The sequence below is a fragment of the Halichoerus grypus genome, chromosome 6 (genome assembly GCF_964656455.1).
Source record: "Halichoerus grypus chromosome 6, mHalGry1.hap1.1, whole genome shotgun sequence".
Classification (NCBI taxonomy): domain Eukaryota; kingdom Metazoa; phylum Chordata; class Mammalia; order Carnivora; family Phocidae; genus Halichoerus; species Halichoerus grypus.
In genome coordinates, this window is record NC_135717.1 from 175,668,934 (window position 1) to 175,694,712 (window position 25,779).

General features: G+C 58.5%; 1 protein-coding gene across 3 annotated transcripts in view; it reads right to left on the reverse strand.

The window, feature by feature from the left end:
- Window positions 1-25,779, reverse strand: part of CELSR1 (cadherin EGF LAG seven-pass G-type receptor 1) — a 140,629-nt gene that overhangs the window by 55,586 nt on the left and 59,264 nt on the right. For all 3 annotated transcript variants that reach the window (XM_078076755.1, XM_036072825.2, XM_078076756.1), the window contains exons 3-5: window positions 10,994-11,216; window positions 5,814-5,929; window positions 5,352-5,440 (exon numbers count right to left, since the gene is read on the reverse strand). In XM_078076755.1, the coding sequence (XP_077932881.1) occupies window positions 5,352-5,440; window positions 5,814-5,929; window positions 10,994-11,216 (428 nt within the window). The remainder of the gene's footprint in view (window positions 1-5,351; window positions 5,441-5,813; window positions 5,930-10,993; window positions 11,217-25,779) is intronic.

A 25,779-nucleotide genomic window follows, 5' to 3' on the forward strand; every position in this document is an offset into this window, starting at 1 on the left:
GGGAACAGGTTTCTCACTGAGAGAAAAGAGTTACAACCATGAAACAGGAAAAACTAGATTGACTCTGTCATGTTGGGATGGAATTCAAGGACTTCAAGAAGTAGGGACAAAACAAATAGGAACTTCGGAATGCACGTACATGTCTGTGCATACACACCTACACACACACACGTCCTAGTTCTGCCTGGTGAGTGAGACGGTGAGTGAGATGCCCCAGCAGTGGCAAGAACCCTTGGCGCCCGGATCTTGGTTTCTAAATGCCATTCTTTGCAAAAAGAATCCAGAGTTCTGTGAGTAAATGACTGATTCCAGGGCTGGGGCAGAAAAAGTACAAAATAAGCCTGGAATATCTTTTTCTGCCAAAAAGCAAAGGACTGCTAATAAAAACAATGGGGGTGCCAAAAGGCCAGAGCTATATACGGCTAGCACTTACACCCTTTAGCCAAATCTGAGATATGGGCCAAACAGGAAACAATCTGAACATCAAATTAATGAAAGCAATAGGGGCGCCTGGGTGGCTCAGTCGTTAGGCGTCTGCCTTCGGCTCAGGTCATGATCCCAGAGTCCTGGGATCGAGCCCCGCATCGGGCTCCCTGCTCAGCGGGAAGCCTGCTTCTCCCTCTCCCACTCCCCCTGCTTGTGTTCCCCCTCTCACTGTGTCTCTCTTTGTCTCTCTGTCAAATAAATAAATAAAATCTTTAAAAAAAAAAAAAAGAAAGCAATAGATTATGGTCCATTGAATAAAACAGGAATTTGTGAAACCACAGTAATATAAATACACAGAAAGAAGAGAGAACTCCTCATATAGCAGAAAGCCAACAAATATCTGTGGAGAGCCTGATGGAATTAGCACACAGCCCACACTCAGCACAGCGACACCTGACATAGGCGTGACCACTGAGGGTGCTCAGACCAGCAGGTGCAATGGGAGGAGGATACATATGGGGGGGGGGATGGTGAGGGATAGAGAATAATAAAGCAAAAGTGGAAAAATGTCAACAATGGGCATCTGGGCAAAGGGAATACGAGTTCTTGTTTTAATTTTGCAACTTTTCTGAAAGTTTGCAATTTGAAATTAAAACGTGTATGGTCCGGGGTGCTTGTGTGGCTGAGTCAGTTAAGCATCCGACTCTTGATTTTGGCTCAGGTCATGATCTCAGGGCTGTGAGACTGAGGCCTGAGTGGGGCTCTGTGCTCAGCAGGGAGTCTGCCTGGGATTCTCTCTCTCTCCCTCTCCCTCTGCCCCTCCCCCTGCTCATGCTCTCCCGCGTGCATGCGCTCTCTCTCTCTCAAATAAATAAATAAATCTTAAAAAAAAAAAGTGTACAGTCTACGACCTGGTCTTCAGTGTGCTTGTTAAACCTATGAACAACATTCTTAGAGATCTTTCCACATCAGCAAACAGAGCACGACCTCATCACTTTTCATGGCCGTGTGACATTGTGCTGCATGAACGACCCTCCTTTCTACTGAGTAACTCCTCAGTTTCTGTAGGCTGGGCTCTACAAGGGAACGATGCATCCCCGCCTATAAAAAACAACAATTACAAATGCTGCCATTTGCACAGTTTTGGAAAGAAGTACACGCCTATCACTCTGAAGCCCTTGAGTTTTCTGGAACATTCAGCAAAGCAGAGGGAGACCCCCCCTCCCCCGTCCGACCCCAGAGTGCGGCGTGTGGGGCTGTTACTCTGCACTGGCCCGCACATCACCCACTTCCCTCAGGACACCTGCAGTTCTAATGTGAGGTCAGACCCACAAGGTTAGGAGTGACTTGAAACACAGGGTCTGAAGTGTGGCTGGACAGAGTAGTTCCAAATGACCCCTGCTCTGGGTGGCCCCTTTCCCCAAGGTCATGGAAACCTCAGGCATTTGGATGTTCCGCCCTATTAGAAGCAGAGGACACTGATGCTGGAGGGGAGAGTTTCCATTCAGCCTCAGCCGGACCTCTCCTGTCTTTATGAAAACATTTCCAGCGCTTACCAAAGGCAGCGCACATCATCCCAGAATGGCCCTGAGCCCGAAGAGGCCAAGCCCACCAAGGCTCACGCAGCCAGCCCAGCCACGAGGGGCTCTACCACCTCGTCCAGGCACGTGTGGCCGGTCAAAGCAGCAGTGTCCCCTGCTGAGGCCTCTGGGGACACATGACAATGATGGGAGATAATTCTGGTTGTCACAACTGGGGGGTGCTGCTGGCGCTAATGGACAGAAGCCAGGGACACTGCTCAGCACCCTACAGGCCCCTGGAACAAAGAATGAGCCACCACTGAGAGGTGTCAACAGTGCCGAGGTGGAGACACCTGCCTAACACACCTCACTTCCTCCCAAGTCCCTTCTTCGCCCAACATCCAAATCCCCAGCCGACGTGGCCCTGCCTCACACACCACCTCCAGCAGCCCCCTCTCTCCGAGCCCCACGCCCTGCATGGTCCGTGTCTGCCCAGCGGCCGGGAGGTCGCCCTGCAGACTCCTAGTGGGCACGGCTGGCGTGGGCAGACACTCCCCGATGCCACGGGAGAGGGAGACACGAGCCATCCATGTTTCCCCAGGATCTTACTAAACATCCCCTTGATGACGTGTCTATGCCCCCAGCCCCGGGCTGAGAGATGCCGGAGCAAAGCGAGGGGCCTCCACAGGACCCCTGCAGATGCCCAGCATGAGAGCAGCCCCAGGCACAGAGCAGGTGCTCAGGAAGTGAGAGACCCCCTTTCACAGAGTTCTCTCCAGGAAGAGCAAAGAGACGAGATGCCCACATGAGAGCCGTTTCCATAGGGAGCGTGCTTCTCCCCGTCCCCCGGCCGCCCTGCGACCAAGCCTGAGTTCCAAGTGGGAAAGGCATAACCTTCCCCATCGGGTACGCTCACGCTTCTGCACGTTGGTGATGCAAATGTTTATCCTGCAAAATAGCCTCAGAAAAAATGCACATCTGCGACAGAGTCAGATCACAAATCCTCCAGATCAGCCCCAAACCTCTGCAGGGGGGCATGGGAGGGGCTCTGCCGCGCTTGACGAAGTCCAACATGTTTGTGCAAAGTGTCTGCTTTCAAAAACACCTTCCCAGGAAAAAGCCCAGCTCTCGTGCGTCTTCCCTTCATGGAAGGCAGATGACACCAACAGACCCTCTCGTCTACAACGTTATTAAGCAGAGAAAAAGTAAATGGACTTTGGCCTGCTCCCTGCAACGGGAGGCCGACCCATATGGACCTCATCAAGGGTTCACCGCATCTGGCTTCTGGCTGGCTTTGGCCAATGGGAGCCCAACAGGAGATCAGAGGGAGGGCAGGGTGAGCCACCAGGAGGGCCTCCGTGGAAGGTCACTACCCCACGTAAGTGGCTTCCCTCCACAACTCTATCTTTGTGGGCTCTGCCCTCCCCTGTTCCTCCAGGCCTGAAGGTGCTCACAGCCCTGCTGCTGCCACCGTCCGGGGTCACACACTAGTCCCCGTGGGCGCCCCACGCCTTGCCCCGTTTTGGGAATAAGCCCTGCTGAGACCATCCTGTTTGAGGGCTCCCTGTTTCCTGTGAGGACCTTGCCTGATAAGACAGCCCGGGCAGACCTGGGGAGGGTCTGCAGGGGCCCCCGTAGGTTCCCCCGCAGGATGCAAGACATGCAGAGCAGACCACACCTTGAGAAACAGGAGGCCAGGGAGGGCATGTGAGTGAGAGCCGGGCAGTGGGAGAGCGCAGGGCGTGATGCAAGAGGGGGCCTCTGACTCTCCACCGTTCTTCCCTCCCGGACTGCCCTGAATTATGTCTCGTACACAGAGCGCAGGTGAGGGGGCCCATGGCTGAGGTGCTCAGGAGCCCAGGCAGGTAGGGCCGCACCGAGGACCACAGTCGGCATGGACCACAGAACAAGGGTCCGGAGGGCAGAGCCACCAGCCCTTAGGGACCACTTCCTGAGTCACTTTCACCCCTCATCCCGGGGGTGTCCTGCCTCGGGGCCAGCAGCCCTCCCGCCCCTGCCAACGTGCCTGCAACCTGCTGAGCCCTGCCCAGCTGCGGGCCACGCCGAAGAACGTCACTGCATCTGGAAACGTTAAGAGCCTGGGGCGCTGAGTCACATAGAAACAACACGCTCCCCCCTGCCCTGCCCCCGCGAGACAGATGTGCACCAAACGCTTCCCGACAGTGTGACCCGCAAACCCCATCACGGAGGCCTAAGACATACATGGAATAACCTCGGGCAAGAGAGGAAGTGGCTGAGCCCCAGGAAAGGAGCAGCCTAATCCCGCGCTGAGGGTCTGGCTCAGCGGCTCAGCGCTGCTGAAAGGCTGGCCCAGGGAACGGAAACGGCGGGCTGCAGGGATGCACCCCTGTGCGTCTCCTGGCGGGAGGCTCCCTCTTCCAGAACATTCCGGGGGGGGGCCTCCGCAGGGGGATTTGCCAGCAGGCAGGCCCCTGGTGGATGCTCCCTGCGTGCAGGCGACGGCCTAAGCAGGGGTGACCCCATCAGGGGTCCCGACCCTGCTCAACTGTGACACACAGTTGCTTGGGCCATCCCCAGATGATTCCAGAACATGCTACGTGCGGGCACGCTGACGGGGGTGCCAAGGCCGACACGGTCGGAAAGCTGAAAGCCCTCAGCCGGCGTGGGGAGGTGGGCTCCCACTTAAGCAGGAAGGAAAAGCCACAGGTGTGCCTTCTCTGCTTCCCTGACAGAGCATGGGCTCTGGGGGGCCCCGGGCCTAAGGGGCGGACTGGCACCCAGGCACACAGAACGTCGCTGAGCTCAGAGTGAGTGTGCCCCACGCTACGGAGACACAGCCCTGTCCTCGGGGGTTCCTGACCCTGCAGGACACAGGGGCACCGTCTCCCCACCTGTGCCCAGGAGCAGGCTGTCGTCCCTCACCCACCCGTGGGGGGGCCCGGGAGTGCCCCGGGAAAGAGAAAACTGGCTCGCAAGAACCACAGCGAGGGCAAGTGGAACATCCTGATGAAAACCTTGTTTCCTCACGAGCCCGTGCACGGCAAAATAAAACGAAACCCGAACTGCCCACACCTTCGCAGCCTTTCCTCCAAGACCCTCCTGACTCTTGCTCAGGTCACGTCCATGTCAGAGCGGATAATTCTGGCTTTGGAGTTGCATGCGAATGGCCTAGAATCACAGCCGCCAGTAACAGCTTGAGCCAAGGCCGCCGCAATGCATGAACGCCTTCCGCGCCTTCCCCACTGCGGGGTGATCCCTGGGGGTCCCTGAGTCTCCCCACCCAGCACACGGACCCTCTACAAATGCTCATTGCCTAAGTCATGTTTCCAGCCAGTATAAACGTTTGTAAACTTCGGAGTATAAATGACTTGAGACAGAAAAGCTGCCAGGCCGGCGGGAGGCGTGGGGGGCACCCCGTCCTACCTTGTTGTAATACTGCACCCGCACCGAGTGCCAGCGCCCGTCACTCACGCCCCCGGGAACCTGGGGTGTCACTGTGGTTGTAGTCTCACCTGCGGGCGGGGGGAGGGGGTCCAGAGAGAACACACGTTAGTGGGCCATGAAAAAGTCTGGATAAACGCTCTCTTCTGACAGCGCGGATAACGCGGTGAATGGCTTTTTAAATATTTTTAATCGACGGATGTACGGTGAGTCCCCATGTGGAAATCTGAGCTGTCTTCCGTGTTTTCGGCGTCCTAAAGAACGCCACAATGAACACCTCTGTGCATTCTGGATCCCCCCCGGCCCCCAACAGGACAGATTCCTAGTAGAATTCGGGGATCAGTGGGTGAGCGCAGCTAAAGGCGCCGCCCGGGATCGGGGTGGTTCCCACCGACAAAGTGCCCGTGAGGGGCTCGGAGGGCTGCTCCTTCCGGGGGGGCCCACCTGCCGAGAAGGTGAGCTGCACTTGCTCACCCACAACCTCCAGGGCAATGAAGTCGTGCTTCTCGTTGAAGCGGCCATTATATAGCAGCAGGGCGTTCCTCTCCCGGGTGGCAAACCTGTGGGGCCAAGCAGAGGCACATCACAGAACGAACGACCCCTGCTCGGAAGGTCTGCAGGCGGCGGCTGTAGAAGGAAGAGGCTGCCCAGACGCGACACGCCCAGCCAGCAGCGGCCGAGAGCGGGGGGCCACTCTCAGGGAAGACTCTGGTCCCCGGGCACTCATTTTTCTCATCAGCAGTTGACAGCCCATAAAACCTGCTTAGCGATGTTCTTTTCTGGAAACGGCAAACCGGACTGCACAGAGGAATCTGGTTTCCACGGCCTGTAGAATAGGAAAAGATGACATCTGAACGGTGTCCTAAAAGCCACCGAACCAATTAGAGATGTCCGAACAGAAAAACGCACGGTGCATCTTCTGCGCCTGGAAACGGATCCCCACGCATGCTCCCAGGGCACAGGCTCGCGGTCCCCTTCCACGCAGGGAGGCTGTGTTGATGACTACCTCGGGGCCTTTGTCCCTTGTCTCCACCACCAGACTCCAGCACACAAGGTCATTTTCTTCCCAAACACTACACTCCTCCCTGCCCCAGGGCCTCTGCACCTGCTGCTCTTTCTGCCGAGAACAATCTTCCCTGGCTCTGCAGACCCCTCAGGAGACACTCAAACTGCACTTTCCATAACTCATTTTATCCACACTGTGCCCCCACCTCCATCGAATCTAGCACATCAGTCTATTTCTGAAATTATACTGCTTATTGATTTGTTTTTAAGAACCTATGACCCTAGGGGCGCGTGGGTGGCTCAGTCGGTTAAGCGTCTGCCTTCGGCTCAGGTCACGATCCCAGAGTCCTGGGATCGAGCCCCGCATTAGGCTCCTTGCTCAGCAGAGAGCCTGCTTCTCCCTCTCCCTCTGCCTGCCGCTCCCTCTGCTTGTGCCCTCTATCGCTCTCTGTGTGTCAAATAAATAAAATCTTAAAAAAAAAAAAAAAGAACCTATGATTCTTAAGGGGAGGGAATGACTCTCATTCACTGCTGCATCCTGGAGCCCAAAACAGGGCCCATAGAAAAGCTTAATAATGGTGGGCTGAATAAATGAATGGATGGAAGCATGACTGAAAAAGCAGATTCGTGAAAACGAACAGACCTGTCAGACTTCACGCATTTGAAGCATGAAGAACCACTTATTTCAACCAGAGATACATCCTCAGAGATCCTTCTCCCAACCCTGTGGTCCCAGGAAAGCCAGGGATCCCTGAGTCACAGCCAGGCCTCCTGGACGCCCCGCTTACAGACACCCTGGAAAGTGTCCTGTATGAACTCGGGACGGTTTCCCGAGTGGCCTGGATGTGGGGGCGGGGATTATTCCCTTGGATTCGAGGTTGGTTTATCTGTTTTCACGCAGCGAGGGTCTATCAGAACAGGCTGCAGGCATGCGACCCCAGGCTTTCCTGTGAGTTACTTAAAATGAACAGTTCTCGTCCACACCTCGAATCCCCTCTGTTTAGGACACAGTGAGAACTGGTAACACACTGCACAGAAAAAACACCCATATAGCGAAGGGGACGCTTCGGGGTATGGAGTGAACAGGCGGGAGAAGGGGACAGATTACGGTTACGACAGACACTCGCTGGGACACACCTAATTCTCCTCGGCAGGTTGCACTGCTGTGGCTTTCTCTTTGGACCAAGTTGGGAGCTGGTACGGGCTGTTGGCATCAAATGGTGCTGCGTGGCCCCACCCCACCCCAGGCAGGCACCCAGAGGTCCACTGCTGGACATGGAGCGCTAACAGGGGACCCAGAGCCAAGGGGAGGATCCAGAAAGCACAAGAGAAAGAGGAAAGACTAGAAACAGAGACCAAGACTTGGCGAGCGGCCGGGGGAGAAGCAAAGAACAGAGGATGGGGGCAGGGGTGGAGGAAGAGAGGCAGCTGGGAACGCGGGGCCCGCCTGGGAACCCAGCCACTTGGCAAACAGGAACTAGAAGAGGAGAGTCGAAATCACCTGAAACAAGCTGCTCGCTGGCGCCCAGCCCCCCTGCCCCACGGTGCGCCCCCAGGAGGCAGCGGGGCCCCCCCCAGCAACCACGGCCCCCACAGCGCAGCTGCTCTGCTCAAGGTTTGGGAGGACTATTCACGGTTTCTGCTGTTGAAGTCATTCCCTAACAAACCACTCACTGATTTAGCGGGGCCCTGATGTCCCAGCCACGGCCCCCCAAGCGGGACACGGCCCACATATGGCCGCCACACTTAATCATCTGAAACTGCTAAGCCGGGCAAGCAAGCGGACATCCCACTATGTTACTCGCACATTTAATTAAACGCTTTATTTTCTAGCTTCTCTCTGAGTCTGAGCCAGCAGACTTCCCGTCGGTCTCCGGCAGGGCTGCCACGGCCTGCCCGCCTCCCGCACCGGGACTTCCGGTCACCTCCTAGGTCAGCCTCCAGCAGGGACCCCCCCCCCCGCGGCTTATCCGCTGCCCATGGTCACTGCACAGAGTGTGACCGCAGGCTGCCAGCCACGCCCCGGGGGCGGGTGGCCATGGCCATACAGATGTCAAGATCACATGCCCCCAACCAGCGCCCATCACATGCCAGGGACACGTTTGCCAGAAGACATAAAACGCCTCTGGTTTGGAGGGCGGACGTCCACAGAAGCACGGTGTTTTAAACCTCCACCACGTGGGGCACAGAGTGGCCAGGAGGGATCCCACGGCAGAGCCCTAGCTTTGGAGGCCGTGCCCTCGGGGTGGGCCTGCTGCGCGCAGGTCTTGTGGGCAGAGGGCAGAGAGCCAGGCCCCAGCGCCTGGCATGCGTGGCCCCACTGGGCCGTCCGCGCTGAAGGCGGACACCACTTACACCTGCTGCAGCCTGGGGACCAGGCCAAGCACCAAGAGAGCCAGCCACGTCGTCTGCACCCCCGAGCCCTCACAGCACGCCCAGACAGGGACCCCCATTGGCTGTTCTAACAGAACGTGGCAGAGCCATGGGCTGTGCGTCAAAATAAAACAGCAACAACTTCAAAACCCTGGCCTCCAGGTGACCCGAGCCTCAGAACTGCTGTTACAGTCAAAGGAACTGCCGTCCAGGCCTGGAGGGCCAAGTGGGGGTCCAGTGTCCTGCCTCCCCGCTGGTGCCCCAGGAAAGGGCAGGGCCTCGAGCACCCACTTGGGCTCCATGGATCACAGCACTCTTGTTATTTTATTAAAGCTGGAGTCTTGGGGTTACAGGCCAGGAAGCAGTGGCCAGCCGCCTGCTGACCTCTGGACGTCTGGGGTGTCAGGACATAGGATGAAAAGCCCCCGAGCAGCTTCAGGCCAGCAGCAGACAGGCACAGCAGAGCACCAGGGTCGATGGCGGCCTGAACCCACAGACAAGGACGCCAGAGGGGAGGGCAGCAGACGAGCAGCAGTGACCAAATGTGCTGTCCAGCCTGGGCAGGGGTCTTCCTGGAGGAAGCAGCGGGGGTGGGCGGGCCAGCAGGATGTGGGAACGCCTGGGGGAGGCTGGGCAGGTCCAGAGAACCACAAGCAAGCAAGGGCGGCCCCATCACAGGGCACACGTGCCAGACTCAGGGAGTGCCAGTGGTCAGGCCACAGAGGACCCCAGCCCTATTAGGAAGTATGGGTCTTACCCCAGGCAGTGGGCAGGCCCGGCAGGACTCAGGCTGACTCAGGCCAGGCAGACGAGCCCGGTGCTGTCACACCAGGTCAGGAGGGAGAGAGGACAGGGCCAAGGTGCTGGGCACTGGGAAGGGAGAAGTGTCTGGACAGGGGACAGAAGGACAAGAGATTCACAGGACCTGTCTGAGTGAGAGGTATGGGGAGAGGCCAAGGTGGGCCTGGTGCCTCAAGCAGCTCTGAAGAGAGAGGTTCCTCTCGGGTCTGGAGGGGCACTTGGGGACGCCCACACGGAGAGGTCAACGGGCCTGAACCACATGTCCAACGGCCCAGCCCTGCAGACCTGGCTTCACCTGGGACCTCCACGTGATCGGGGCCTTTCCCCAGCACTGACATCCAGGGTCCCTCCCACTGGATTTTAAGATCCCTAGGGACATTTCTAAAATCCTTTCTGACTCACCTCAGAGCGTGTCGTGCACGACAGGTGCTCAGTAAGCGCTGTGCACTGGCCCCAACCGCTCAGCGTGGCCCTCACACCGGCACAGGCCGGCGCCCAGCTCCTGCCCCGGGCCGTCCCGCCTTGTTCCCAGCGCACGCACCGCATCTTTCCTTGAGGCAGCCGGCCCCCAGTCCTCGCTCCGCTGGGCTTGAGCCAATGGCGGTGCGTCCTGGCCACTTACCGAAAAGATCAGGCCTCACTCCCAACTATTCTGGACTGTAGCCCCCACCTGCACTCTCCAGGGCCTGTTGGCTGCACTGCACCCCTCACCCGTTCAGGGGGCAGGACCCCCAGAGAGGAGCCTGTCTTCAAAGGGCAGCTCGCAGGGGCAGCCGCCTTCTGGGGTGCCTGCTCAAAGGACACGGGGTGCTGCATTCCCACCGGGAGACCACCTGAAGGGCCCCCAAACAACGGCACTAAAGACCAAAAAAAAATACACCCCACTTCCCTAAGTGAAACCTGATAGAAATCTTTAAAGTAGAAATGACCGGTTTTTTAGAATTAAATTAAACCTGAATTCTCTTGGAGAAGCAGAAGCAGAAATAGCAAGCACAGTACACGATACGCCCACACCCTGGATCACAGGCGGGGAGCAGGGCTACCGGGCAGCCGGCCCCTGGGCCACAAAGCAGGAAGCCAAGCTGAGTCCGCCGCCTGGCGCCAAGCCTGCGCGCCCCTGCGCCCTCCAGCTCCGGCCACCAGGGTGTCGGCAAGCGGGCAGGACCCGAAGGGCGAGGGCTGGCTTCACGGCGTGTGACCTGGGCCGTCGTAAGGGGCCCACGCAGGGCTCAACCCTCCGCTGCCGCCGTCCTGAAAATCTTCATTTTTGAGCCAGGGCCCCCCCATTGCCGACTTGCAGGGGGCCCCCCAGATCAGCTAGCCAGTCCTACAGCCAGCCCGGACCAGCGGACACGGCCCCGTGGGCACCTGGAGAGACACGGGGCAGGGACCCGCGATGCTCTAGTGGCAGGAGCCGAGGCGGGGACGCGCGGGGCCACACTCACGTGAGGGAGATGGTGAAGTGAAAACGCTGCCTCAGGCCTCGGAAGGTGACAAAGGACCGGGGCGGGAAGCTCCTGGTGGTCACCTCGCAGTAGGGCCTCTCGAACTCGCCGGGAGGGCACACGCAGTGGAAGCCGCCGATGAGCAGGTTCACGCAGGTGCCCCCGTTTTTGCAGACCCCGTGGGCGCAGCGGCCCGAGCGTGTGTTCACCTCGCAGTGCTCTCCTGGAGGATGAGACAGAGACGGGGGGATGTCACCCTGAACCCCGGAACCTGAGCCACCAGAGCCACCGCGTGAAGGTGCTGCAAGGTCGGGCCGAGGGTCAAGGTGCAGTGTAGACACTGCAGGACCTGGGCCTTCCCAGGACCGTGTCGCAGTCGTCCAGAGTGGTGGCACCCCCGGGGGTTCCTCCGCAGGGGGCCCATCCCTGTCCCAGCCCTGCCGGGGTCCCCACGCTCTGGGGGGCAGCGTCACGTGCAGCCGTGAACACCCCTCTCCTAGGAGAGAATCACCCGGAAATGAGGAGACTGACAGGGGTCCTCACGCCCCCCACACACACCCGTGCTGGGGCGGCGGCTGCGCAGTGCGAACGGAGGGAGACTGGGGAGCACGCGGAGCACCCTGCACCTGGGCCGCCCCCGCAGGAGGCCTCCAGCCGTGCCCACCCCGCGGCTTCTCATGCAGAGCCCCCTGCAGCCTGGCCAACGCTGGGTCCCCGTGTGTTTGTAACCTGTCCGGCCTTCCCACTGGCGCTCGAGCTCTCCAAGGGCAGAAGTCTAAACCTCCGTAACAGCAGGGTTCTGGAAGCTTCCCCAGAGAGACACCTCCACCCCGGAGGCCTGTCAGACCCAGGGCACACAGACCCCGTCTGTTGGGAGGATGCCCGTGCTCACCAACGGGGGGACACACTCAGGGAGACACAGGTCCATCCCGAGCTGGCCTGTGGCAGCCGGCAGCACTTTGGGCAATCCTTGCTGCCCGGGACGGGGCTGGCGGCCCCACGGCCCAGGCCTGCCTCTGCCACACGGTGAGGACGCCGCCAGCGCCGCCCAATGCCTGCAGACCGACAGCAGCTTCTAAGGACCAGAAACTCCCCAGCTCCCGCCAACACTCTTTGTCAGTTACAGATTTTTAAATGAACACCTTTTAAAATATACGTGTGGGGGCGCCTGGGTGGCTCAGTCGGTTAAGCGACTGCCTTCGGCTCAGGTCATGATCCTGGAGTCCCGGGATCGAGTCCCACATCGGGCTCCCTGCTCGGCGGGGAGTCTGCTTCTCCCTCTGATCCTCCTCCCTCTCGTGCTCTCTGTCTCTCATTCTCTCTCTCTCTCAAATAAATAAAATCTTTAAAAAATAAATAAATAAAATAAAATAAAATATACATGTGACATTCATGTCCAAAAAAAAAATCACTGTACAAAAACATGGCACAGAGAGTGAAAGCCATCAGCGGTCTCCTGCACACGCCCCAGGAACGAGTCAGGGACGCTGGACGCCCGGCTCGCGCTGGCCGGCCTCTGTCCACTCTGCTCAGGGCTTTCCTTGGAGATCCTTCCGGCAGCGCCCGGGCTTCTGCCCCTGCTAACAGCTGCACAGTATCCCACGGGAGGACCCGTCAGCTCTACTGTCGATGTGCACATACACTGTTTATAGCTTCTTCTTTTTTTTAAAGCTTTTATTTATTTGAGAGGGGGAGAGAGAGAGAGAGCACAAAGCACAGAGAGGGAGAAACAGACTCCCCGCTGAGCAGGGAGCCTGATGCAGGACTCGATCCCAGGACCCTGAGATTATGACCCGAGCTGAACGTAGATGCTTAACCGACTGAGCCATCCAGGCGCCTCTACGGCTTCTTCTATTGCAAATTACTTCCAGTACACATCCGTGCTGCGTGTTAGGAGCATGCCTCCTGAGAAAGTCTAGATTTTGATAAGTATTTCCAAACTGCCGTCCACCAAAGCAGGCAGAACGTACACGCCCTCCATTACCAGGTGTGAGCACTCTCCAAGAGTTTCCATTTCGGGCCAACGACAGAGGGGTTCTATGTGCATTTATTTTGGGGGAGAGTCAGCATCTGTTTGCATTTTATTGGCAACATCCATTTGCTTGAGGTTCACCTCTGTTTATGCATTTGTGGCCACAGAGAAATGTTCCATCCGCGTGCGGTCGCAGTTATCGATTTCCCCTCAGTGACGCTAGTCCCCTCGGGTTAGTACGAGGCCGCTAGGACGGGGTGCGGGACACAGAACTCCCCAGACGCCTCACAGGAGCCGCGGTGCCCGCGGACGGCAGCCTTCACGTGGCAGCGGCTTCCAGCCTCGTCTCAGCCGGCCGGGCCGACAAACAAAATACCGCGGACCCGGTGGCTTTGAACAACAGACACTCGTTTCTCACAGTTCCCAAGGCTGAAGTCCACGATCAAGGTGCCGCGAACCGAGCGCCTGCCGAGAGCGCTGTGTCCGGGAGCTCACGCGGCCCATCGCCGGCGTGTGTGTGCAGAGCGAGCACTGTCGTGTCTCTGCGTGTGAGGACACCAATCCTACCGAGGCCCCGGCGTGCCGGGTGCCGACGGCTCACAGCCAGGACTCTGCACCCAGGTCCTCCCCCAAAAGACCTCGGCCCAAGAAGCCGCCCTTGCTGGGACTGCCCACAGCCCGCAACCGGTCAGCGAGGAGACAGCCCAGCGCTGGCCATCAATGAAGCGGGGACACGAGTCAGCAGGGGACCCTGTTGCCTCCAAGGGACAGCCCTGCGCCCCCACCCCCACCCCCAGGTGCGGCTCCCGAGAAGGCAGATCGTCATGGAGCCTCGGAGCGTTTCTCAAGGAGGCGACTCAGATGCATAGGTCACTGACCAGTGTAAGGAAAGGCTTTGGGTCACCCAACGGAATGCTCCAAAGGAGCTTATTTTTGGGGCACAGGCGAAACAGACCTGTGATTAACATTGGAAGCAAATGGTACTCCTGAAAAATGTGCGCTTTCCCTCTCCTTCCCCGATGTATCCCCCAATCTTCGTCCCTGGTTGCAACAGCCCAAGAAAGTACAACTCGCTCAGCAAAGGTGACTCCAGTCTGAGCCCCGTCAAGAACAGGGGGAGGGGGCTCCACACTGTTGACGTCTCACCGAGTCCCATGACTGTGCAGGGGCCAGCAGGCCAGTGACGCCCCCACCCACCCCCAGGGCTGAGCCCAGCCCTCCAGCCCCGCTGGGCAAAGCAAGCAGGCTGAGGCCAGAAGCCCCGGGCAGCCCAACCACCTGTTCCCCACTGGCAGGGGCTGCCCCCCAGGCGAGTGTTCACAGAGAGGCTTGGTTCGCACACTGCTCCGAAGTGAAAGGAAAAGGACAGAAGCCCACTGACCCGCCCAGACCCCTCACGGCTCCACCCTTGATGGAAACTGATGTCCCCCAGCCGGCTCCTGTTACCAGGGTGCTCTGCCCACCAGAGTGCCGGGCTCCACCAGGTACCAGGCAGGCTTGTGTTTGTGCACACACATGCTCACGAGTGTGCACACGTACCCTCACATATGCACACTCATAACTTCACACGCGTGCACACCATCACTCATGCGGTAACACACCCGTGCACACACACGTGCCATCACACACACATGCACACTCACGCACACGCTAACACACACCCGGGCGCGTGTGCCCTCACATGCACACACGCGTGCCGTCACACACACATGCACGCTCACGCACACGCTAACACACACCCGTGCACATGTGCCCTCACATGCACACACGCGTGCCGTCACACATGCACACTCACGCACACGCTAACACACACCCATGCACATGTGCCCTCACATGCACACACGCGTGCCGTCACACATGCACTCACGCACACGCTAACACACACCCGTGCACATGTGCCCTCACATGCACACACGCGTCCCGTCACACACATGCACACTCATGCACACGCTAACACACACCCGTGCACATGTGCCCTCACATGCACACACTCATAGCTTCACACACGTGCACCCCCACACATGCACACTGACTTCACACATGCGTGCACCCTCACACGTGTTAACACACCTGTGCACACACATGGGCCCTCACATGTGCGCACACTCATAACCTTATACACATGCACCCTCACACGTGTGCTTACACAAACAGCCATAACTTCACACGTATGTCCTCACACGTGTGCTAACACCCTCACAACTTCAAGCACGTGTGCGCCTTCATACATATGCTGATACACACCCATGCACACACGCATGCCCTCACACGCACACACTCATGACGTCACACGCGTGCACCCATGTATCCACACACGCGCCCATGCGCTCACACTCAGGCGCACACCTGCTCGTACACTCACACACCCTTACATGCACACACCCTCACACGCACACTCACACCCTCACACCGGCGAAGCAGTGTTCCCGGCCTCCCCCAGGTGCATGGCCTGCGGCCTTCTTAAATTCTCCGCGTTCACTTTCAATGCTCAGCTTACAGTGTGTTTGTCCTTCATACACTTCAAATTCTCTAATCTCCGCTCTAGAAATGTGGGTGACATCTGGGAGTGTTTGCTCTCCGAGTTCCAGGTGGGCATGTCGGTGGCCAGGCACAGTGTATTCTGAAACAGAGCCGTGTGAGGGGAGAGGGCGGGGTGTGCTCCCCAAGCCGTGACGGCAAACAAAGGGAGGCCTGGCACGGCCCTTCCCAGCGCGCTCCGCCCCGAGCTGCTCCGGAATCAGCCATGCGGGCGCTGCTCCAGGTGCTCCCACCTTCACCGGGATGGGCGTGAAGCCCGCGTCCCCACGGCTGCCACCGCCCCTCCCGAGCTCGGCGTGGCCGTGGACCGCAACGTCTGCTCTCAGGCACCCCCCCCACCGTCACCGTCACCCGAGGGCCCCCACCCTTCACCCGGCCTCCCAACGTCCTCTGCGGCCCAGGGACAGGAGGCGCCCCGCACCCAGCCAGAGAGCTATGCCGTTCTGGAAGATCTGACTTGGACTCTGCTGCCCAGTATTTCTGCTTCCAGAGCAGTTCTCCGTGGCTGCAGGGAAACTTCCTTCCTCAGGAGGAACAGGAAGGATAGCCACGCGGGGACTCGCAGGTTCAGACCATCTGGCTGTCCACAGAAAAGTCGAGACGGATGCCAGGGGGTTATCCCCGTCCCTCTCCTTGTAGATCATGCTATTTTAAATAAGCTGTAAATAAAGCTAAGTCTCCATGAGCTGTTTGTTTTGATTTAACTGTAAAGTTTTTGGGTTTTTGTTTTTTTTTAATTTCCAATACTATTCGTCTCCTAGAGCTGCTGGAACAAATTGCAACAAATTCGGTGGCTTAAAACAACAGAAACTATATTCTCTCATAGCTCTAGAGACCAAAAGTTCAGAATTAATGTGTGGGCAGGGCTGATTTCCTCTGAGGCTCCAGGGGAGGGTCCCAATCCTTCCAGCACCTCTGACTCCTGTGGCTCCCGGTGCTCCCAGTCTTGTAGCCAGGTCCTCCAGCGTCTGCCTCCATCTTCACCTGCGCATCTGCCCCGTGTCCCAAATCCCACCCCCCCTTTCTCCTACAAGGACACCCAATCACCGGATTTAGGGCAGACCCCAAACCCAGGATAATTTCATCCTGAGAGCCTCACCTAATACAACTCGAAAGACCCTATTTTGAAATGAGGACACATCCTGAGGTTCCAGACACAAATTTGAGGGGGGGACACTACTTAACCTACTACAGCAGTCGTCCGTGTTTGTCCTAAAATTACGAGCACAGTAAATTTTGGCCTCAGTGTGTAGTGCCGAGGGAAGAGCATCTGACCCTGTGGGGCTGCAGCTCCGGCTTCTGAGTGACTCTCTGGTGTCTCCACCCTCAGGAGCGCTCTTCCCCAACCTGGTCCGAAGGCCAGCGAGGGGTGGAGCACCCGGGCCAGCTGTGGCCAGTGCCCACCCCCACGGCCCGGCCTCAGGCGCTCTCCTCTGGGCCCCCCCAACCAACCCAACCACTGCCCCAGAAAGCCCAGACCTCAAACCCCATCCTGCTTTTGTCAAAGCTGTTCTCCTCAGGGTCCCCTTCCTCGGGGAAGGTTGCACCCTCTGTCCAGGACAGGCAAGCCCAGAGCCCAGAGCCACCCCCTCCATCCCCCTCATCCCCATCAATACCCCCCAGCCACCTCCTGGGGTCTCGTGTTGCTCATCTCCACGGCTCCCCAAACCCCTGGTTATGCAGCCCATCTGCACAAACACAGCAACCTCGCCATGGACACCCTGAACCCAGGCCGGCCACCCACTAACTTACAAACCTGCTTGTGCTTCACATAACACCAGAGAGAGCTTTTCAGAATGCTGGCCTTGCCCGGTAGCGGCTCCGTGAAGACCCCACTCTGCCCCGGGGCCTAGCCCTTAGCCACACCCCTAGCCCCTGTGCACACCATACCTGCCCACTGCACGCCCCACGCTCTGGCCACTTGGTCTCCCTCCTCACAGGGCTGTCAGGGGATGCAACAGGTTAATGCAGGGGGCCCCAACATTCTCGTTGGGCATAACCCAACAGTGACCGTCTTCCTCGGGGCCTGGCCTCTCTTCTGGCCTGGATGCAGCCCCGTCTCAGGCATGTTCCCCTTAGCAAACTTCACCCACACGCCTGACCAGGACCAGGGTCCCACGACAGACACTAAAGGGCCCAGAAGCTTCCCTCTAGGAGTGTGTTCTGGCTCCAGGGTGGGGGCAGGGGCTGCTGGAGCCAAGCCTAAGAATGTCCAGCACACAGAGGGTGCCAGACACAGAGGGGGCGCCCGACAAATGCTCCTGAAGTGAAGTCATGAAATGCCAGGACTTCCCCGGGTCCAAGCCAGTGATTAATGCTTGCACAAAATTATAAAACCTTACATAATTCACGTATTTGATTCAAACCGTGTTGGGAAAATGTTGACGTAATGAACAAAGAATTATTTTTATAGGTAAACAAGCCTTTTCTAGAAGAGACCAGTGAGAACTCTGAGTGTTCGGTCTGTCCCACGCAGTGGGGTGCTGGCCAGTCCTAGGAGCCAGCCCTGGGTGGGGGGAGCCCTATTTGTAGCATTTTCCCATTTCCACGGTGTGCACACTCCCCCCACGGCCAATTTCAAGCTACCAACTTGACATTACTGAGCTCAGGAGAGATGCAATAAGATAGTTTTTAATGCTAAAAATCATCTTACTTTAGGTAACGAAGATGGATTGAATTTAGTGAGCCCCATATCTTTAACTTTTGATACAGCTCTTATAAGAAACAACCATTAAGATGAAATCCAAGTGTTCTCAGATGCGTTTCCTATCCGGAGTTAGCTTCACCTTCCCTTTTCTGGGAATTCTCACTCAAACGAAGTGTGGGCTTCTCCCATCCCAACATCCTGCTTAGAGTCAAATACTTGTTCCAGGCCATTCCAACTCTGGGGCGATTCTCCCTCCTCCTCCTGAGCACCCCCCTCCCAAGATGACTGCCAGCCCCACCCCCACGCCAAGGATCAGGTTCACCTGAGCAAACTGATAGCTGTGCTCAATAATGCATGCACAGCACCACAAGCCCCCTGCAGGGAAGCGACACAGGGCTCAGCCTCCTGGTCACGGCCACAAATGCAGAACCCCAAGCAGAAATTTTGGAAAGGACCCCCACCACCCGAAACCATTCTTAACTATGAAACCAAAGCTCCCAGGAGTCAAGGCCCCTCCAGCCCCATGGCCTCATGCACACGCCCATGACGGGATACCTGTCCCACACCAGGCTTGGGGCTGGGAGTGAGGGGACACTGCGTGCCTGCCCAGGGCCCCCAGCCCTGGGTGTCAGAGCCACAGACCCTCTGTCTGAGGGGGCTGAATCCCCTGGAGAAGCCCCAGCCTGAAAGGCCTGAAGGCCAGGGCTCACCTGCAAGGTGACCGCTAGGAACACAGGGTTACGGAGGGCAGGGTGCAGGGGCCCGGCCAAGCCCCTCACTTGCTTCCTTACTGCTCTAAACTCCACAGCACCAGGTATGGGGACTCTTCTATGACACCATCTTGCAGATGGGGAAACCGAGGCCAGGCCTGGCACAGGGTATAAAACATACCATTTTTTGTACGTAACAAAAAAATTCCTTAAAGATAAGGCAAATGGGAAGAAGAGATGGTGCCCGGGTGTGGGAGCCTCTGCGCTGGGCTCTGTCCAAGCATCAGGGGGTCGTGGTGCGAGGGGCAGGGCGACCACTCAGCCCCAGAAAGGGCCCAAGCAGAGGACAGGAGGGCCCGGGCCCGGCCACTGGGACGCCATGGTTGAGCAGGAGGTCTGTGAACGAGGAAGGGGTACCCAGGCACCTTGTCCTCACTATGTAGAGAACCAGCGGGCGACCAAGACGGGAAACAGAGGGCATAGGAGTGGGGTGTGTGTGCGAGTGTGGGGTGTGTGCGTGTGCGGTCCATAGGTGTGTGATGTGTGTGAGTGTGATGCGTGTGTACGTGTATGCGTGTGCCGTGTGCGTGGTGTGGACGGTGTGTGTGCACACGTGCGTGTGACGGTCACGGCAGGACAGGAGCGGAGAGGCAGGGCTGGATGCAGGGAGGTGCTGATGGGACCCGGACCAGCACCTGCCACGAGCCGGCTTCGGAACTTGACGCGGGGCAGCTCAGGGCCGGAGACAGAGAGACAACAGGGTCCCAGCCAGCCCGGAGAGGGGGGTGCAGCCAGACGGAGACCCTCGGGACTGGAGGAGGGCTGGGGACGGCCCCACGAGGGGAAGGGCGTGTACAAATCGGAGCACTTACGTTGTTCTATAGACAAAACGACAATTCCCTTCTAGTCCTAAGATCTAGCTAAGGGCTTTGACCTAGAAAAACGAGGACTTCCAAAGGCAGCCAGGGGAGAAGGCATCGGGTATGAAGCGTACAAGGCACTCTTGAAGCTTGAAGTTGAGGCAGAATTGCAGATCAGTAAGGCATGCAGAGGACAGAGCATCAGGAGAGGGTGCAGGGCCCAGAATCTCCAACCCAGGACAGCCTCAGAGGTGGGTCCTCAGACATCAGGACACAGAACCTGAAGCCAACCCCAAGCCCATCGACCCGTCCCCACAGTGGAGATCAGGTTACCAAAAGGGGTCTTGCATCTTAACAAAACAGACACGACCCAACAGCGTGGTTCATGTCAGAAGCTTCACTCCCAGGAGAAGCACAGAGAACAAGGGACAAGGGACGCTTCAGGGTGTCTGAAAAGGGGAGGGTACGTCCGAAATGCTTAAACCCTGGGAAAATTTGCCCATCCCTCCTCCCGCCCACCGGGGCCTTGGCACTGCCCTCCACCCCCGCCCCTGCCAGGGACGGACCTTTCCCCAGCAAGCTCCCGACCAGTGCCTTAGTTTCCCCTGCTGTCAATCCCTCTCTGAAGGCAGGATTTCTGGGTCTTGCCCTGGAGCGATCCCTAGCCCCTGGGGGGCTGGTGTCGAGCTGAAATGAGCTGATCCTGTAAAGCTCTCAGCTGAGCACTGGCCCGCTGTTCCTGTTGACTCCACCGTTATTAACTGACTTCTTGAGACTGGAGGCCTTGTCCGTCCACCCCTCGCCCCCCACAGCCCTCCCCCCCCGCCCCCCCCCGCCTCCTCCGCTGTTTGACTTTTCTCACCGCGCGGTGACCGGCTCCGCCCTGGAGCCTCCTCCCCCATGGGGCAAGGCTGCCAGAAAAGGCCTCTGCAGAGAGCCCGGACACCTGCTGCCCCCCCGACCCCCCCCCCGGGAGGGAGGTAAAGCCGGAAGCCCAGACCACTGCAGGCTTGTCCGGGTTGGGCCTTCTCTGGGCCTTCTCAAATGACTTCATTATTGTCTTTGAAGCAATTTCCCAGAACGCCAGACACACCCAATTTTTTAAAATATAAATAAAAAACTGCATTCCAGCAGGAAAGAAAAACGATTCTGGCTTATCCACAGCTTTGGCTTTGCTTACCAGAGTCACCTACACGTCTGAGGGTTGAAACCCGGCTAACCGGAATAATCAGTGTGCAATTCAAACTCCCCGTGCTTAGAACAGAAGGGTTCCAGCAGCACGCGGCCCAGCCAGTCCCAGCCGCGGGCCACACTTGAGGACCCCTCCTTTCAGTAAAGGGTGCTCTCCCCACCCTCCCTCTCCTCATGCCCATGAGGGGGTGGGGGGCCACAGGAAGTAAGTGACCCTGAAGTCAGCTAAACGGTGGCCCCCGAAAGTCATGTCCATGTCCTGATTCCTAGAACCTGTGAACGTCACTTCACACGGCAAATGTGCGATCAAATTAAGGGTCCTGAGATGAGAAAACCCCAGCTATCCCATGTCCTTTTCACACATGTGAGGACGAAGGCAGACTCCAGGGCTGTGGCCACAAACCCAGGGCCACCTGAGGCCACCCGGAGCTGCAGGAGACAAGGAAGGACCCTCCCCAGAGACGCCAGAGGGACGTGACACCTCGATTTCAGAATTCTGGCCTCTAAAACGGTGAGAACGCATTCCTGCTGCTTTAAGGGCCCCAGGGAAACGCGCTGAGCCAATCCTAATCACACCAAGGGGACCGGCCAGATTCCGGCCCCCAGAGCACAGTGCAGCCCGTGAACCTCTCAGCATCTCCCTGAGTCTCAGTGGGCAAGCAGCTGCTGAACACAAAGTGCCCTCTGCCCCCCAGGCCCTTGTGGTGGCCCTCGCTGGCAGTGGCTGAGGCCCCAGGAGGCGCTGAAGGAACACACGTGAACTTCACGGAGCTGGGCTGCCCAGACTGGTGGGGGAGGCCAAGCAGAGGGCGCTGGACGCCCGCACATGGTGACCGGGCTCAGCTGAGCTGACCACCAGGACCTGAGTGCCCAGATCCCCATCTCGGCCCCTTCAACAAGGCACTTCCAAACCCCCTGAGGCAAAGTCATGGTCCTTCCGAGTCAAGGGCCGGGCCAGGAATGTGGGCTCAGAAGGATACTGGTGGCAGCTTTGAAGGTGTCAGGACCCTTGGAATGAGGCAGAGCCTGGCAAAGGGTCCTCACTCAGGCAGCCTGGGCCCCAGACAACCTCCCCTGGTCCTGATGGGACACAGCCTTCGCAGCACCCTGGGGACATTCACACACTGAGAAGCCACAGTCCCTGTGGTGGGGCCTCCGGGGCCCCCCGTGTGCCCATCTGGGCCCCTGCAGCTGCCCCCCTCTGGGTGCTGGGGTGGAGCTGGGGTAGCAGCATGGCATGGAAACATCCTCGTCTTGGGGCCCCCAGCTTGGGAAGAGGTTGTTAGGGGAGGCCCCGAGAGCCTTGTGGCCAGGGCGTCTGTCTGCAACGTCTTACGAACCAGCTCCGAGATGACATCTCGGACACAGGACTGTGATTTAGCTCTAATGACACACAGGGACATCTGAGGATGGGAGTGAGGTTGGGCGTGGGGAGGTCTCCCCGAGAGAGGGCATGCAGGTGGGGACGGGTGGGGCCCTGCACCCGAGGGGGACAGAGGCCCAGGGCCTGCCCAGGCAGAGTGGTGAGTGGGTGAGGGCAGGAGAGAAGGAGGGATGGAGGGAGGGCTGAGGGTCGGGCACAGTCCCGCTGACCGTGGGGCAGAACCCGGTGGTGGAGGGTAAAGCTGGCCTCTGTATGCCTCGAGGCTGGGAGGGGGGGTCCCCCCACTTTATCGGTTTGTAGGGAAACCGTGCCAGTTCTCAAACAGCAAACGTGTCCAAACTCAGCTGGAATGCTGACGGAAACCTCCGTCATCCATACACACAGCCGCTCAGCCCCCAGATGGTTCGAATTCCACCTCCCGCGGGGTGCTGGGGAGGTGGGACAGTTCCTTGGGACAGATCGATGTCCAGAAAGAACCCACTGATTTGTGGCTCGGAGTCAGCAGAAGAGCCCAACAGCCCTGGTTAGCACAGACTCCCTCCCTCCAGCTGTGCTCGGCGGCTCCGTGATGAGTCCTGCCTTACTTACCATCCGGCCCCGCACACCCCGCGGGGGGCACAGCAGAGAGCCGGCTGTCTGTCCACCCCAGGGAAAGGGCTCAGCTGTGGGCTACGGGCAGTGGATGCCACCAGAAACCACGCTCCCCGGGGACGTCTGGGGTTGTCACACTCAGGTCAGGGACGCAAACCGGACTTGCCCCCAACTCCCGATGGCCCTCGGCCCATGCCGCATGTCCAGAGAGACAGCGGGGCCAGCCAACAGCCACGGGGGCACCATGGCAAAGGCCTCACCTACTCACCCCTGCCACAAATGTCTGCTGAGGGCCAAGTGGTGCCAAGTGCTGCTGGGGGGCAGGGGTATGGTCAGCACAATGATGGACCCCCAAAGGTGTCCACGTCCTGGGGCGCCTGGGTGGCTCAGTCAGTTGAGCATCCGACTCTTTTTTTTTTTTTTTTAAGGTTTTATTTATTTCTTTGACAGAGAGAGAGAGAGTGTATAAGCAGGGGGCATGGCAGGCAGAGGGAGAGGGACAAGCAGACTCCCACTGAGCAGGGAGCCCGATGCGGGGCTCGATCTCAGGACCCTGAGATCATGACCTGGGCTGAAGGCAGACACTCCACTGACTGAGCCACCCAGGCGCCCCCAAGCATCTGACTCTTGATTTCGGCTCAGGTCATGACTCAGGGTCGTGAGATCGAGCCCCACGTCAGGCTCCATTCTCATCGAGGAGGCTGCTTCTCTCTCTCTCCCCTTTTCCCTCTGCCCCTCTCCCTGCTCATGTGCGCATGCGCTCTCTCTCTCAAATAAATACATCTTTAAAAAAAAAGAGATATCCACATCCTACCCCTGCAGCCTGAGGATATGTGACCTCACACTGCAAAGGGGCATTGCAGGTGTGGTTCAGATGGGGGGCCTGAGCGGGGAGGCCATGCTGGATCACAGGGGGGCTGCGGTGATCACAAGGGTCCCCAGGACAGGGAGGGCCCAGAGGGCCCAGGGTCAGCGGCGGGAGCTGGAATGACGGAGGCGGGGGTTGGGGCGAGCTGAGGAAGGGGCCAAGGAGTGCAGGCAGCCTCTAGATGCTGAAAAGGAGGTTCTCCCCCCAGCCCCCAGAAGGAATCCCGAGAGAATAAACCCGTGCTGTTTAAGCCACTTGTTTGTGGGACCTGGGGCAGCAGCTGCGGGACCCTGGCTGAGGGGCGACTGGGTGAGCCCGGCCTCTGCTCTCCCGGAGCCTCGTCCCCCTCCCACGGTGCGGTGTGATGGCCCAGGGGGGCTGGGCCTGCAGGAGGCACGTCCTCGGGCCACGTCGCTAGCCGTGGTTGGACATGATGGTTTCCACTTCTGCTCCTCTCCAGCTCGTGCCCCACGCCCGGCTCACCTATCCACCTCGGGGCTGGGCAGGAGGGACTGTGTCTCCTGTGCTCTCAGGCTTAGGTCTCTAAGAGGAAAACAAACCACAGGAGCCTGTCTCCCGCCCAGGAGGGCCCTCTGGCCCCAGGGGACTCTTGGCAAGCAGTTGACAAGAAGGGGCCACCACTGCCAATCACCAGCAGCCCTGAAGCATGTGGAATTCCCCCCCCAATCATAGGTTTGAGTCCTGATCCCCAGGCACCTGTGACTGTGATCTTATTTGGAAATAGGTTCTTACAGACGTGATCAAGTTAAAGCGAGATTACACTAGATGAGGGAGGATCCTAACCCAAGGACTGCTGTCCTTCAAAGGGCGGGCAACTGGGACACAGACCCAGCACACACAGGCGGAAGGCCAGGGAGAGGTGCCATCTACAAGTTTAGGGAACGCTGAGGACCACCTGGGGCACCAGAAGGGAAGAGGCAGGAAGGACCCTCCCCTGGAGCCTCCAGAGGGAGTGCGGGCCGGCCCCCACCTCGGTCCCGGACTTGGGGCCTGCACGACCGCGAGACAACGTGTTTCTGCGATTTCCAGCCCCCCAGTGTGAGCTCCTTTGTGTGGCCACCCCCAGGAAGCTAACAGGAGCCTGAGGAGGAATGCAGGGTCGGCCTGAGGATCGTCCTCGCCCCCCACGGCCACGTGGCCCAGGAGAGGAGACTATGAATTTCGTGGAGATTCCTGGCAGAATCTCCCCACACCGGGATCCCAGGACACGATTTTAAGGAGAACGAAGTCACCCAGAAGTGCAATAACAGATGAAAGAAAGGCTGGATAGCCACACCTGGAATCTGGAGAAAGAGCCAGACCTACAGGATGGGTGAGGAGCTCGAGAGCACAGCTCTCGCAGCGACCCCCACTACCCGAAAAGCACCTTTTCCTCAGGAAGGACTCCGTTTCTGCTCTGAGATTTCCTTACGGGCTAGGCCACGATTTTCACTGTGAGTGACGATGAACTCTCTGGCTTCGGGACCAAACCCGCCTTGCTGATGACCACTTTGAAGGGGGCCTCTAATCCCGCGGACTGCGGCTCCTGCCGGCGAGCCCCCCTCCCCTGTGCTGTGTGGATGCTCCTCGCGGCGCAGCGGACGGCCGTAGCCTCCACGGAGGCGTGGGGTCGGCCTGGGACCATGTGGCACGTTCGTGTATCACATGATGATGGCAATATCGTGACTCTGACAACAGAATTCAAGATAAACGTGCGGTTGGAGTAACATGCGTTTTTTTAACAACAGAATCCAAGAAGCGCCAGAACTGATTTTAAACATTTTTCTTAGCAGAAAAGATGATTAGGTTTTTATACCAGCAGTTTCTCTAGCCTTGAACTTACACAGAATGTCCTGGCCCTGGACAGCTCCCCATAGGGGACAGGGCCCCCAGCCCTGGGGAGGCCACCACGGGGGACAGTCAGGGCCTCTAGCCCTGGGGAGGCCACCACGGGGGACAGTCCAGCCCTGGGGAGGCCACCACGGGGGACAGTCAGGGCCCCCAGCCCTGGGGAGACCACCACGG